The sequence below is a fragment of the Denticeps clupeoides genome, unplaced genomic scaffold, assembly GCF_900700375.1.
Source record: "Denticeps clupeoides unplaced genomic scaffold, fDenClu1.1, whole genome shotgun sequence".
Classification (NCBI taxonomy): Eukaryota; Metazoa; Chordata; class Actinopteri; order Clupeiformes; family Denticipitidae; genus Denticeps; species Denticeps clupeoides.
In genome coordinates, this window is record NW_021630015.1 from 654,798 (window position 1) to 667,675 (window position 12,878).

Sequence of the window (12,878 nt, forward strand, 5' to 3'; positions counted from 1 at the left end):
AGGTACCGTCCCCACACCCTTCTCCCCAGGCCCCTGTCATGGCCTTATCATGACTAGAAGGTTGCCGGTTCGAATCCCGAACCGCCGAGGTGCCACCGAGATCCCCACACCTTGCCCAATGTCACCATGATGGTGATGGTTAAATACAGAGGACACGTTTCACCGTGTTTCACAATGACATTCACTTTCAACTCCTGAAGGTTTTCATGCAAGACCACACAGTCTTTTGTCCATCTTGTTAATATTTAATGAGCGAATCTCAGAAACCATTACAGCAGGGGGATGAAGCGGTTCCTCGGTTCCAGAGCCCGGGGCCAGCCCTCCTCCTCGCTACAGCAACACGGGGAGAGACGTCTAGACACTGGAGATTGGAAGACCGAGCACACGTACGCAGAGGAACCCAGATGAGAACAGATGTTCAGCCCGTACAGCGAGGTCCATTCTTTACCGCGTCAGACGGGACTAAATGCTGGATTATACACAGATTCCCACGATAGAAAAATGAGCTTGAATGCAATTCTGCCGCCTGTTCTGTAGTCATTGAGCGCTAAGCTAGCAGAAGAGAACAACGCAACCCACACCCTTCAGGAGACGTCCGTTCCAGTCCAGGCCGGGTCCTTCTCACGCTTAATAAATTAGTGACACAGTTCATCCTCCTACAGCAGGGTGGCCGGAACCTTCTTCAGTGTGGACGATGTCCGGTGTGTAGGAGGTAGTCTAGAGGGTCGGCGAAAGCATCTCTATGACGTTGTGGTCCACGTCAGACCACCGGTGACTTTGGGTTGGGGTTTTTTTTTTTTGTCTTAATTAAATGAAATCTGATGTCCAGTGATGCGTTAGTCAGAAGTCTAAGTCTGAAAATGTCTCTCTCTCACTCTCTCCAACACGTTCATAAAAAAAAAAAAAAAAAAAATGGTGAGGTCTTCTGCACTCCTTCATCAGTGTTCTTCCTGTAAAGAACAGTAAAGAGCCTTTATTGCACAGCCGCTGGGTTCGCGCCGGAAGAGAACCTGGCGTGCTGGAACAGAATTTACCTCGCGTGTGAACGGCGAGTCCTGCGGGTGGACGCCATTGGCTGAGTTTGCACTGGCGTGAGTCTTAAAGGAGGAAAAAGATGATGAACATTTGACGTGAACGCGTAATCGATGCCAAGTCTAGTGCCCCTGCTGGACGGCTGCGGTACTGTCACGGGCGTGTGGGGCTTACCTGGCTCTTATCTGGGCGTGTCCGCATGGCCTGCACCAGCTGGTCCACCTGCTGGTTGTGCTCCAGCGCGCTCCGCAGCGCCTCCTCCGTGCTCAGCAGCCGCTGGCGCAGCCGGGCCACCTCCGTCTCCGAGGCCGCGGGGTCCATCATGGAGTACCTGCGGTGGTCCGGAGACGACCTCTCCCGGCCCTGGCGTCGGGGGAACAGGTTCCGCTCGTGTTGGAATATGAGCGCGGCGGTGTTAAAATGGTAAAAAGCGTATCGCCCTCACCAGCAGGAGCAGCTTGTCCCTCAGGGTTTTAATGTCGTCCTGCAGCTTCTGTTCCTTCACCCGCCACTCGGCGCGGTGCACGTCCCGGTTCAAGTCCACCCCGCGGTCCATCCCACCGGGGCTCCGCGAAGAGTCCAGTAACAACACCCGCAGCTCGTTCAGGTTCCTGACACACACACACACACACACACACGTCGCTTTACTTTACCTTACTTAACAGACGGATGTGAGCAGCTACCAGGAGCCGGTGGACAGAGGTGAGGAGAGGCGGGACGTGGGGGTGTTTCGGCTGGTTGAAGATGAGGCGGGCTGACACATTTTGGACCATCTGGAGATGTTTTATGGTGACCGCAGAGGCTCCAGCCAGGAGAGAGTTACAATAGTCCAGTTTGGAGATGACCGCTGCCTGGACGAGGAGCCGCGTAGCCTGGTGTGTCACCACAGCTCCTGCGTTTACCGCAATATGAAGATTTATTTCTGTACCGACGTTCCACGTACCTCTCTTTCTTCAGGAGCTCCTGGCTAATGACCACCAGCTGGCCTGAGGCATCATGGGATTTCTTGGTTATGGCGTCGAGATCGGCCTCCAGACGCATCTTATCCCGGACCAGGCCATCGGTCTTCTTCTCTCCGGAACGAACCTTCCCCTCCAGGGCTGTGGTTTTAAAAGACCAGGGTCAGAGAAGTGACCACACCCAACTTCTAAGCTCCGCACGCATCTTGTTCGGGATCGGGGAGGAGATCTGACTACGGAATCTGTCCGGATGTCATTTTCTACATACGTTGCATGAGATGATATATAGAACAATATATAGATCATTTTTCTGGGTTTAGATTGGACGTGACCTTCCAGGAACCGTAAAGAAAGCGTGTCTGCAAATCACCTGTTACTTGAGACTTGAGCGCGTCCACTTGTGATGAGAGGGTGGTAACTTCTTTTTCCCTTTTGAGAAGTTTCTCCAAGGTTTCTGTGGATATGATGCGTTAATGAAACGGCGTCCCAATCCGAACCCTTCAGGAAAGAAAGCGAGTGCTCTGCGCGCCTCGTTACGTACCGTCCATGTTCTGCTTCAACTTGATTTTCTCCTCCGAGCTGTCGTTGTCCTCGATCACCTGGTGAAATGAGACGTGGAGAGGTTATCCCAGATGACCCACTCAACCATAAAACATCTATATCGACTGAAGCGGACCTGCAGACCAAAAGTCCACACATTCGTCACTCAAGTGCGTTACGGGGCAGTGGTGGCCTAGCGGTGAAGGAAGCGGCCCCGGAATCAGAAGGTTTCCGGTTCGAATCCCGATCCGCCTGTCATGGCCGCCCACTGCTCACTCAGGGTGATGGGTTAAATGCAGAGGACACATTTCACCGTGTGCACCGTGATGCTGTGTATCACATGTGACAATCACTTCACTTTCTTTCTTCTCTTTCAAGTAAAAGTGTAGATACTTCAGCATGACTCCCTCCATTCTACTTGAGTAGAATTCTCGGTTCTGTCTGTGGTCATAAGCTTCTACATCCAATTACGCATCCACAAATCTGGATGGTCCAAAATGATGCCATGTGGAAAAAGGAAAAAGCATCTATATCATATACAGGAATTTTGGAACAACAATCCCATTTACAGCGTTTATTGACGCCCTTATCCAGAGCGACTTACAGTCAGTAGTTACAGTGAAGTGAAGTGATTGTCACATGTGATACACAGCAGCACAGCACACGATGCACACAGTGAAATTTGTCCTCTGCATTTAACCATCACCCTGAGTGAGCAGTGGGCGGCCATGACAGGCGCCCGGGGAGCAGTGTGTGGGGACGGTGCTTTGCTCAGTGGTAACTTGGCGGATCGGGATTCGAACCGACAACCTTCTGATTACGGGGCCGCTTCCTTAACCGCTAGGCCACCGCTGCCACTCAGGGACAGTCCCCCCCTGTTAAGTGTCCTGCTCAGGGACACGATGGTAGTAAGTGGGATTTGAACCTGGGTCTCCTGGTTGGTAGTCAGACATGTTACCCGCTAGGCAGTCTGTAAAACACCAGTCTATTCGGTGTGGAGAAGACAAGCACGGACCCCGTTATTCAAGCCGGTAAAGCTTTTTCAACGTGAAGTAAATGATTTTTGGATTCTAGTTATTATTAAAACTCACGTTGGCGTCCTGGCCGGTGCGGGCGGCCTCCACGGCCTGTAGGCGGTTCTCGCTGACCCTGAGCTTCTCCTCCAGAGACAGCAGCTCCGCCCGGCTCTGCGCCTCCGCCTTCTGCAGGGCCTGGTAGTCGGCCATCTTCTTCTCGGCCAGGTCCAGCCGGTCCCTCAGCAGCGCGGCGGCGGCGCGCTGCTCCTCGAGGGCCTTGTCCAGGTCGAGGAGCCTCAGCTCGGCCCTCTGGACCTTCTCGCCGGCCTCCTTCAGCTCCAGGGCGTGCTGACCGCTCTTGGCGTCGGCCTGGATCCTCCAGTTCTCGCCGCTCTCGTCCAGCTGGTCGCGCAGCTCCTGCAGGCGGCCGCGGAGATCTTCGCGCTCCTTCGCCAGCACCGCCACCTCGATCTCATGTTTGGCCTTCAGGTTCTCCACCTCCAGCTGGTGCTCCATCCTCACGCTCTCTGCCGCCACGGCCTCGCCCTGCGCCCCGCCCTCTGGTGCCGCCCGCTCGCCGGTCATGGAGGCCTTTAGCTCCTCCAGGGCTCGCTGGTGGTCTTTAACCAGGGCGTCCAGCTTGACCTTCCAGGTGTCCATCATCTCCATGTTCTCCCGCGTGGCCTGCTGGAGGCGGAGCCTCAGTTTGGAGATGTCCTCGGCCTGCCGCTCCGTCGTGGCCTTCAGTCGCTCCGCCTCCTGCCGGCTGGTGCTGAGCGCCGCCTCGTAGTGCTCCCGCAGCTGGCTGCTCTCCTCGCGGTGCTCCCGCCCCGCCCACAGCAGGCGTCCCCTGAGGAGGACGGCCTCGGTGTCCTCGCCGGGTTCCTCCGCGCCGCTCTGCAGCCGCGCCTGCAGCTCCTCCACCTCCGCCCGGCGCAGCGCCAGCTCCTCCTCCAGCTGCATCACCCGGCTCTTCTCCTCCACCGTCGTCTGCTGCAGAGACAACAGTCCCACAGAACAGCTTAGGACCCCCCAGAAGACACACCGCGGCCCCGCCCGCTTCACCACAATGGGCGGGGCATCATCAGACGGCAGAAGGGAAGTAGCCAATGAGAGACAGCGGCACGAGCCAATCACTGCAGTCGAGCTTCTACAAGCAGCCAGGCAAGATGAGAGCTTACAGCAGGTCTACTGCGTGCACACACACAGATACACAACACATCTCACACACTCATTCACACACGCATACAGATACACACACTCACACACATACACACTCACATACACAGATACACACATACAGATACACACATACACACACACACATACACAGATACACAACACATCTCACACACTCATTCACACACGCATACAGATACACACACTCACACACATACACACTCACATACACAGATACACAACACATCTCACACACTCATTCACACACGCATACAGATACACACACTCACACACATACACACTCACATACACAGATACACAACACATCTCACACACTCATTCACACACGCATACAGATACACACACTCACACACATACATACTCACATACACAGATACACTCACACTCACACACAGAAAGAGAGGTCCAGCGCGCGGGAATAAGAAGGCGCTACTCGGCTTGTTAGTTGTAAAGCGGCGCGTCCCACACCGGCTTACAGTCCCGGGAACGTCGGAACGTTCAGAGATCAGAGCAGGAAGAGCTGCGCTCGGAGAGAGAGGGCGGAGAAAATCACGCGCTTCACCTGGACGCTCTTACCCGACCGCATGGGGACGCCGCGCCGCTTTCTCCTGTCCTGTTGGCAAACAGCAAGTCTTCAGTCAACTCAGCGTCTCCCTCTCTCACACACACACACACACACACACACACACACACACCAGCGTGCGTTGACCAGTCAGGAGCTACGCCTCTCTCAGATGGATGTCACCATGCCGCGCTCACACACATCAGCCCTCCTCCTTCCCATTCAACACCAAGTGAGAAGGAAAGGGATGAAAATGAAGAGGCGGCATTTCTGGGCGTGGCAGATGTGGGTCGGAGGTCTCCAACCCACAACGTCTTTTTTTAAATAAAGTTACGTTTCAGATGAATAATTAGGAGAAGGTCTTGCTGTCTGTAAAAAAAAGGGGGCGTGGCCTCGAGGCTGGAGACCTCCGGCCGGGTAACGGCTGAAGCAGGGCGGGCACGCCCGGGTGAAGCGCGGGGACGGGGAACAGCCACGGGGGGGCGCTCTTATCTCGTAACTACTTTACCATCTTCTCCTCTAACTCTCTCTGCAGCTTCTCCGCTCTGGACCGTTCAGAGTGGAGACTCTGCTCGAGCTGCCGAATACGAGCATGCTCCAGTTTCGTCTGAGTCTAGAGGGACAGACAGACAGAGGGACAGACAGAAGAGCGCAAGACGCGTACAGCAGAGACCTGCCTGCGCAGGAAATTGGGACACTTCCACTGCAGCCTGTGTTCCGTTTATTTACTGCGTGTAAAGTACCTCCAGATCTCCTTTAGTGATGGATTCCTCCTCCACCCTGAACTGCAGGTCCTCCACCTTCCTGCAATGACACAGAGCAGCCAGTAGGGGTCAGGGACGGTCCTACGTTCAGCTGGAATCCTCTCTGACCTCTGACCTCTCCATACAACATACCTCTTTTCCTCTTCCAGCTGATTGGCCAGTTCCAGCTTGTCTTTCTGCGTGGCGGCCAGCGCGGCGCGGACCTGCTGCAGGCTGTTCTCCGTCTCGGTAGCGTACTGTACACACGGACGAGGGGGACAACTCAGACGGGCGGCGACGAGGCGCGGCCACTCCCACAAGCTCCGGCCCACTGACCTGCAGGTGCTGCGCCTTCAGCGCGTTCAGCTCCTTCTCCACCTCGCAGATGTGGCTGGTGGCCTTGGCCACCTCGGCGCGTTCCAGGTCCCTCTCGGCGAGGAGCTGCTCGATGTGCTGCTGCTTCTCCTTCAGCGCCTCCTGCAGCGCCGTGGTGCCCGAGATCTTCCGCGCGTACCGCGACGACGTCTCAGTCAGCTGAGGGCACAGCGGGCGGTGGCCAGTTACACCTCGGGACCCCGCCCCCAAACCACGCCACTGACACTTCATGGTCCTTATACTTTACAGTCTAATCAGCTGAGTACAGGTCAGACCATGCATTCACTCACTCACTCATACATTTACACACTCATTCATTCACTCACTCACTCATACATTTACACACTCATTCACTCACTCACTCACTCATACATTTACACTCATTCATTCACTCACTCACTCATACATTTACACACTCATTCATTCACTCACTCACTCATACATTTACACACTCATTCATTCACTCACTCATACATTTACACACGCATACACTCATTCATTCACTCACTCACTCATACATTTACACACTCATTCATTCACTCACTCATACATTTACACACTCATACACGAATTCATTCACTCACTCACTCATACATTTACACACTCATACACTCACTCACTCACTCATACATTTACACACACATACACTCATTCATTCACTCACTCATACACTAATTCACTCACTCACTCATACATTTACACACTCATACACTCACTCACTCATACATTTACACACACATACACTCATTCATTCACTCACTCATACATTTACACACTCATACACTAATTGATTCACTCACTCATTCATACATGTACACACTCATTCATTCACTCACTCACTCATACATTTACACACTCATACACTAATTCATTCACTCACTCACTCATACATTTACACACTCATACACTCATTCATTCACTCACTCATACATTTACACACTCATACACTAATTCATTCACTCACTCACTCATCTATTTATTTATGCACTCACTCATTCATGCATTCACTCACTTATACACTTATTCACTCACTCAGTCATCTATTTATTCATGCACTCATTCACCAACTCACTCATTTGTTCATTTACATACTCATTCATTCACTCACTCACTCACTCATCCATTTATTTATGCTCTCATTCACCAATTCATTCATTCATTCATTTACACACTCATACACTTATTCACTCACTCACTCCTTCATCCACTCATTCCTTCAGTTCTCACTTATTCAAGAAAATGCTACAGCAGCGACCACGCCCTTCAACCGCCAACATCTCCCACACCGAAAGAAGGTTTTCCTCACCAGGCCGGTGCGGCTGGGCCTGCCGCCCACAGACGAGGCGACGGAGCTGACGGAGCTGATGGAGGAGCTGCTGGGACTGTGCGCCAGGGACGACACGCCCATGGCCATGCGCTTGCTTTTCTTGGCTTTGGCCGGGCTGGTGGACGGGAATCCGATGCGGATCACCTTGTGGATGGGAGCAAACAGGCCGAACTTGGGAGGACACTGGAAGTACCTGGAAAAACCCCAGCGGCTTCAGAACTAATCCTGGAGCTCAGGCAGTAACCATCAGGAGTGACCCGTCCCCGGTCCTACCTGGTCCCCGCCACCGCGCCGTCGTTCTTCCCCAGCGGCTCGTCCAGCTCCACCCCGCACCACTCACCCTTCGCAAAGTCCGTCTCGCCGACGTAGCGCACCACCCCGGTCTTGGTCCCGCCCACCTGCAGACAAGATCATTCATGACGAAAAGAAGTCACGAGACCAGACTGTCGACCGGCATCCTGTGCAGAATTGAAAAAAATTGGCACATTGTCGGGGCCCAGCGGTTAAGGAAGTGGCCCCGTAATCAGAAGGTTGCCGGTTCGAATCCCGCCCCGCCAGGTTAAATACCGAGGACACGTTTCACCGTGTCACCGCGTGCTGTGCTGCAGTGTCTCGCAATGACAATCACGTCACTTTCTACTTTCCAAATTTGTCATTTTTGATCGCGGAGATATTTAAATGGGGATATGATCAATACCCGGGAATCTTCTATCGACCATTTAACCGTCCAGGCAATGAAATTCCGTCGGGGCCCTAATTTATTGAAATGAAGGAGAGCCACGCCCAACGTGAGCGGTGTGGTCTACATTCTCCATAATCACCGGGAAACGTCCCCGACGGACCCTCTCCGGGTGCCGCAGCACCACGTCTCACTTTCCAACGCGACCCGCCACTAAATTATGCATGACACCGTGTCCAATAAGCTCCCCAACTCGGGGTCGGTGGAATCGAGAAGCGCTGCGACCTTCGCCGGCGACCCCTCAACCAAGACCAAGACGGGAGAGCTCTTCTGGAGAACATGGGACCTGCGAATAAATGCACAGGACGTCACGTCCCCTCTGACCACAGATGACCAGCCGCGCTTCAGGTCCTTTTCCTGCGTCTGAACGTCCATGAACCTCGACTGATCCACAGCTTTTCCTGCCGCGTGCAGCTGTCTCGGGTTTTATGGTACCTGAAGTTATAGTTTTTGTAAGAATGGCATCTCCTGGCCTCCCAGCTCCTCCGTTCCTGGCCTTCTTGTTACCAGGAAGGAGCATCTGCTAAATGAATAAATGTGAACGTTCTGGTCTGCGGCCAAATGAGACACAACAAGGAAGTCCGTTTCCCAAAAAGCAGACCAGAAGCATTTCAGCAGGATGTTCTCGACATTCAGGGGTCCTTCACACTCTGCAGCGCCGGCTGTAACTCGACACGCACGAACAGGTCCACGTACGGCATCTTCATACCAGAACTGCTGAGTTCAGTGCGGCACGAGCGCAGGGACCACGAGTACGAAACGCCAGAAACGGTCCAGAACCAGACTGCCCGCTGCTTCTCTACACGTTCACGCTCATGAGATGATCACCTCAGCCAGTCTTGATCTGGATGTTGAAACGATCCAGAACCTGCACCCCATTTTAACCGGTGGAGAAGCAGCATGATCTGAGCTGCACGAGATCTTGACTGGGTTCCGTTTCAACACTGTGCTGATTCTGTCTTCTGATTGGTCCATGTCTCCGGCACAGAGAAGCCCTTTAAACACCTCCCAGTCAATCAACCCCACAACAGGTCAGTAGATGGTGGACACCATGGACCAGGAGATGGGTGCAGGACAGTAATCTGCTCTGATGGACACTATTGACCATTCTGCTCACAGAGCTTTTATCCAGTGAAGCATTAAATGGCAGGAGAGTGGCCTTACGGCCAATCAGAGGACCCCGAGTGACCCCGATCCGTGTTTGACGGCGTCGATCTGTACTCACCAGCACGCGGTCCCCGACGCGGAGGTCCTTCTCCCCGCCCTTCTTCACCGAGCCGCTGTCGGACATGTTGGACCCCGACTCGTTCCCAGTCTTCACCGCGCTGTTGAGGACGCCCTCCCGGAGGGGCATGACCACGCGTTGGGCCGAGGCCCCGCCCCCATGCAGGGTCAGGTTCTGGGCCGTGAGCGAGTCGCTGGACTGGGCGTCGCCGGCGTCCGCGGCGGGCTGCCGGGTGAGCTTGGAGGGGCGGGTGAAGATCCCCTGGAGCGGCTGGCACTCGAAGTAGCGCACGCCGCCGACGGAGCCGTCGTTTTTACCCACCAGGTCGTGCAGCACGACTCCGGCCCACTGGCCCGGCGCGAACTGCGTCTCGCCGAGGTAGGAGATGCAGCCGGGCTTCACCCCGTTCACCCACACGCGCTCGCCCAGCACGAAGTCCCCCAGCACGTCATCGCCCACCTCCGAACCCTTCGAACCCGACTTGTCCGAGGCGCTGCTGGGGACCGGAGTTGTCGGCTTGTGGGGGGAGTCTGAAAAAAGGAAGGTCAGAGGTCAGACCTGAACATCCCCATCACAACACAACGTGAGAAGATGAGAAGACCGTGGTGCTGGCAAATCGACTGAACGGGTCATTCCGGAACCCACTAAACACACAGGGAAGTAGAGTTCCCATCATCCTGCAGGAACCAGATCTCCACAGAGCCACCTTGCCGAGCGAGTAGAACGTTCCTGCGGAGTAAGTAACCCGTGACGGGCCGCCTGACCCGGCAAGACGAGGATGCCGCTGGTGCCGGGGCGGCCGGGTGGGGGAGGGGCACTAATGGCTGCTTTTGTGCCCCAATTGTTCCCGTATGTTCTGGGGCGCAGAGACGCGTTCTGGACTGTGCGAATACTGCGTGAGGGACGCGTCCGCCGGAGACGTCCCGACCCAGCAGCGCGGCCACGAGCCCCGACCGGGGCCTGGAGCACCAGAGCACAAGGGCCTGCGTTTCCATGACGACGGTGGGCCGGGGGAAAGAGAGGGAAGCAGCAGGAAGAGAAGAACACAGGCCTCAGTCAGAACAGAGACTCGCCCCCCAACACACACACACACACTCCCCCGCCACCGAATTCCTCTATTCAGCACAGCCGCACAATGATCCCAGCAGTTTTCAACCCCCCTGACACACACACACACACACACATCTTGCAACATAAACACCACACAGCAGATAAAAAGTACAATAAACAGAATATTAGAAGATGTCGGGGTCCCCGTGTTCCACGTTTCTGCTGCTGACGGCTTTTTTAAAACCTCGGAACGTCACGCTGTGTCCCTCAAACACACAGTTTAGACATCAATATAAATGATTAAGAGTCTGAAGATGTCTTATATGGAACATCGTTCGCTGAGAACATCCTGCTCATTATACTGACACCGCCGGGCCGCGACCTCACTTCCTGTTAAACTCCGCCCCTTCCTGTCCCAGCCTGCATGTCAGCTGTCTGACAGCACTGGTAGGACGCGTGTGGCCAGGTGACATCTGGAGAACCCTGGGTGTTAGTCTCTGCCCGGAGGGGTTGGGCTTTAATCCTGATGTGTACAGATGTGGAGCAGTTTCATCATCAGGTTCGAATGTGACCAGAACACCGACCCTTAATAATAATTCATAATAATAATAATAATAATCATACTGCTGCTGCTGAAGAAGAAGAAGACGATTGGACGCATGATGACCTGGGAATAAAACACACTTACTGTCCTTCTGTGTAGACGGGCTGGACGACAACCCAGCCGCCGGACGTCCCACAGGACTGGAGTTCTTGGGTCCCCGTCCGGGGATCTTCAGCCCGCTGGATTTCAGCATGTTCATAGTCTCCTCTTCAAACGCTTCAGCCGAGGAACTACAGGCTCCTCTCCATCGTCCCTACAGGTCTGAGAGAAAGATGTCACCAAACTTCATCATCACATCATCATCATCATCATCATCTCAGGTCTGGATCAGCCACCATCAGCCCACCAGGCCCAGCGCTTTATTCTTATTTCTGCAGGCCAATCAGAGGCGCGCACCCCGAGAATAAAGCCGAACGTCTGTACGATGGGACCACGACCGGGACCAAATATTCATTCAAGAAGCGCGTCCGCACCGCCGCTACGACGCGTAATAACGCGCCGGGGTCCGTTCCATTGTTCAGCTCCGCCGCTGCGGCGCTGCTGCTGCTGCCTTTTCTCTCCAGACGCACAAAGCGCCGATTCCTCCTCCTCCTCATCATCATCATCATCCTCCCCACCCTGCGTACCCTGCAAACGCCCGGATCCGAGCCGGGACCACCAGCGCGCCGCTCCGGCCGGGTGCTGAGCTGCTGCCACTCCCTGCGCGCCGCGCCGCACACGGGGATGCGGAAAAAGATGGGTGCGGACGGAGCGGCCGGCAGGAGGAGCGCTCGCCAGCCAGCCAGCCAGCCAGTCCGCCCCTGTGTGTGTGTGTGTGTGTGTGTGTGTGTGCGCGGATGAGAGACGCAGTGGAGGGCTGCTTTTAGGGGCGGGCTCGGCATTTCGGTGCTTTTGTGGTTCTCCGCCGTGGGTGGGGGAGGGAGAGGAGGCAGCAGTCGGGCTTTATTTTACAGTGAAATGTACTCGCGTGGTCAGCGTCGTCAGTTTTCGGACCCGATTTTTAAACGTAGCGCAGAGGCTGCTGGGAAATGGAGTTTCCTGATCGCCCCGCCCCGCCAGATCTCGCGAGAGGACCTAGATCGCGCGACATTGTTGCTTTTAGTCAAGTCAAGTCAGCTTTATTGTCAATTCTGCCACATGTACAGGACATGCAGAGAATTGAAATTGCATTACTCTCAGACCCATGGTGCTTACAAGTAACATTAAATACAAACAGTAACATTAAATACAATGGTATAAATACAATTTTTAAAACACAATATACAAATAAGGGCACATGGTGGAGAGTGCAAACCATGTAAACGTGAACATTTTTTTTTTTTTTTTAAATGGTCAGCATCGTCAGTTTTCGGACCCGAATTTTAAACGTAGCGCAGAGGCTGCTGGGAAATTGAGTTTCCTGGCCGTCCAGCCCTGCCAGATCTGACGAGAGAAACTAGATCGCTCGACATTGTTTGTTGCTTTTATTTAAATATGTTTTGTATGTTTGTTGTTTTTGTGTGTATC

The 12,878-nt window shown here is 54.2% G+C and overlaps 1 protein-coding gene across 6 annotated transcripts; it reads right to left on the reverse strand.

Annotated features, from left to right (window-relative positions):
- Positions 1 to 224: 224 nt before the first annotated feature.
- clip2 (CAP-GLY domain containing linker protein 2) lies at positions 225 to 12,195 on the reverse strand. 6 transcript variants are annotated; one of them, XM_028967634.1, is made up of 17 exons: positions 11,999 to 12,195; positions 11,457 to 11,633; positions 9,719 to 10,248; positions 8,028 to 8,152; positions 7,734 to 7,947; positions 6,389 to 6,586; positions 6,206 to 6,309; positions 6,053 to 6,113; positions 5,818 to 5,922; positions 3,623 to 4,540; positions 2,533 to 2,590; positions 2,362 to 2,445; positions 1,976 to 2,132; positions 1,478 to 1,643; positions 1,207 to 1,395; positions 1,035 to 1,097; positions 225 to 950 (listed from the first exon to the last, which is right to left on the reverse strand). In XM_028967634.1, the coding sequence occupies exons 2-17, from the start codon at positions 11,569 to 11,571 to the stop codon at positions 939 to 941; spliced, it is 3,099 nt and encodes a 1,032-aa protein (XP_028823467.1). In that variant the 5' UTR covers positions 11,572 to 11,633; positions 11,999 to 12,195; the 3' UTR covers positions 225 to 938. The 6 variants fall into 6 exon arrangements, with proteins under 6 accessions (XP_028823467.1, XP_028823469.1, XP_028823468.1 ...); XM_028967636.1 differs by lacking the exon at positions 11,999 to 12,195 and adding an exon at positions 11,769 to 11,965; XM_028967635.1 differs by lacking the exon at positions 11,999 to 12,195 and adding an exon at positions 11,719 to 11,965.
- Between the last annotated feature and the right edge of the window lie 683 nt (positions 12,196 to 12,878).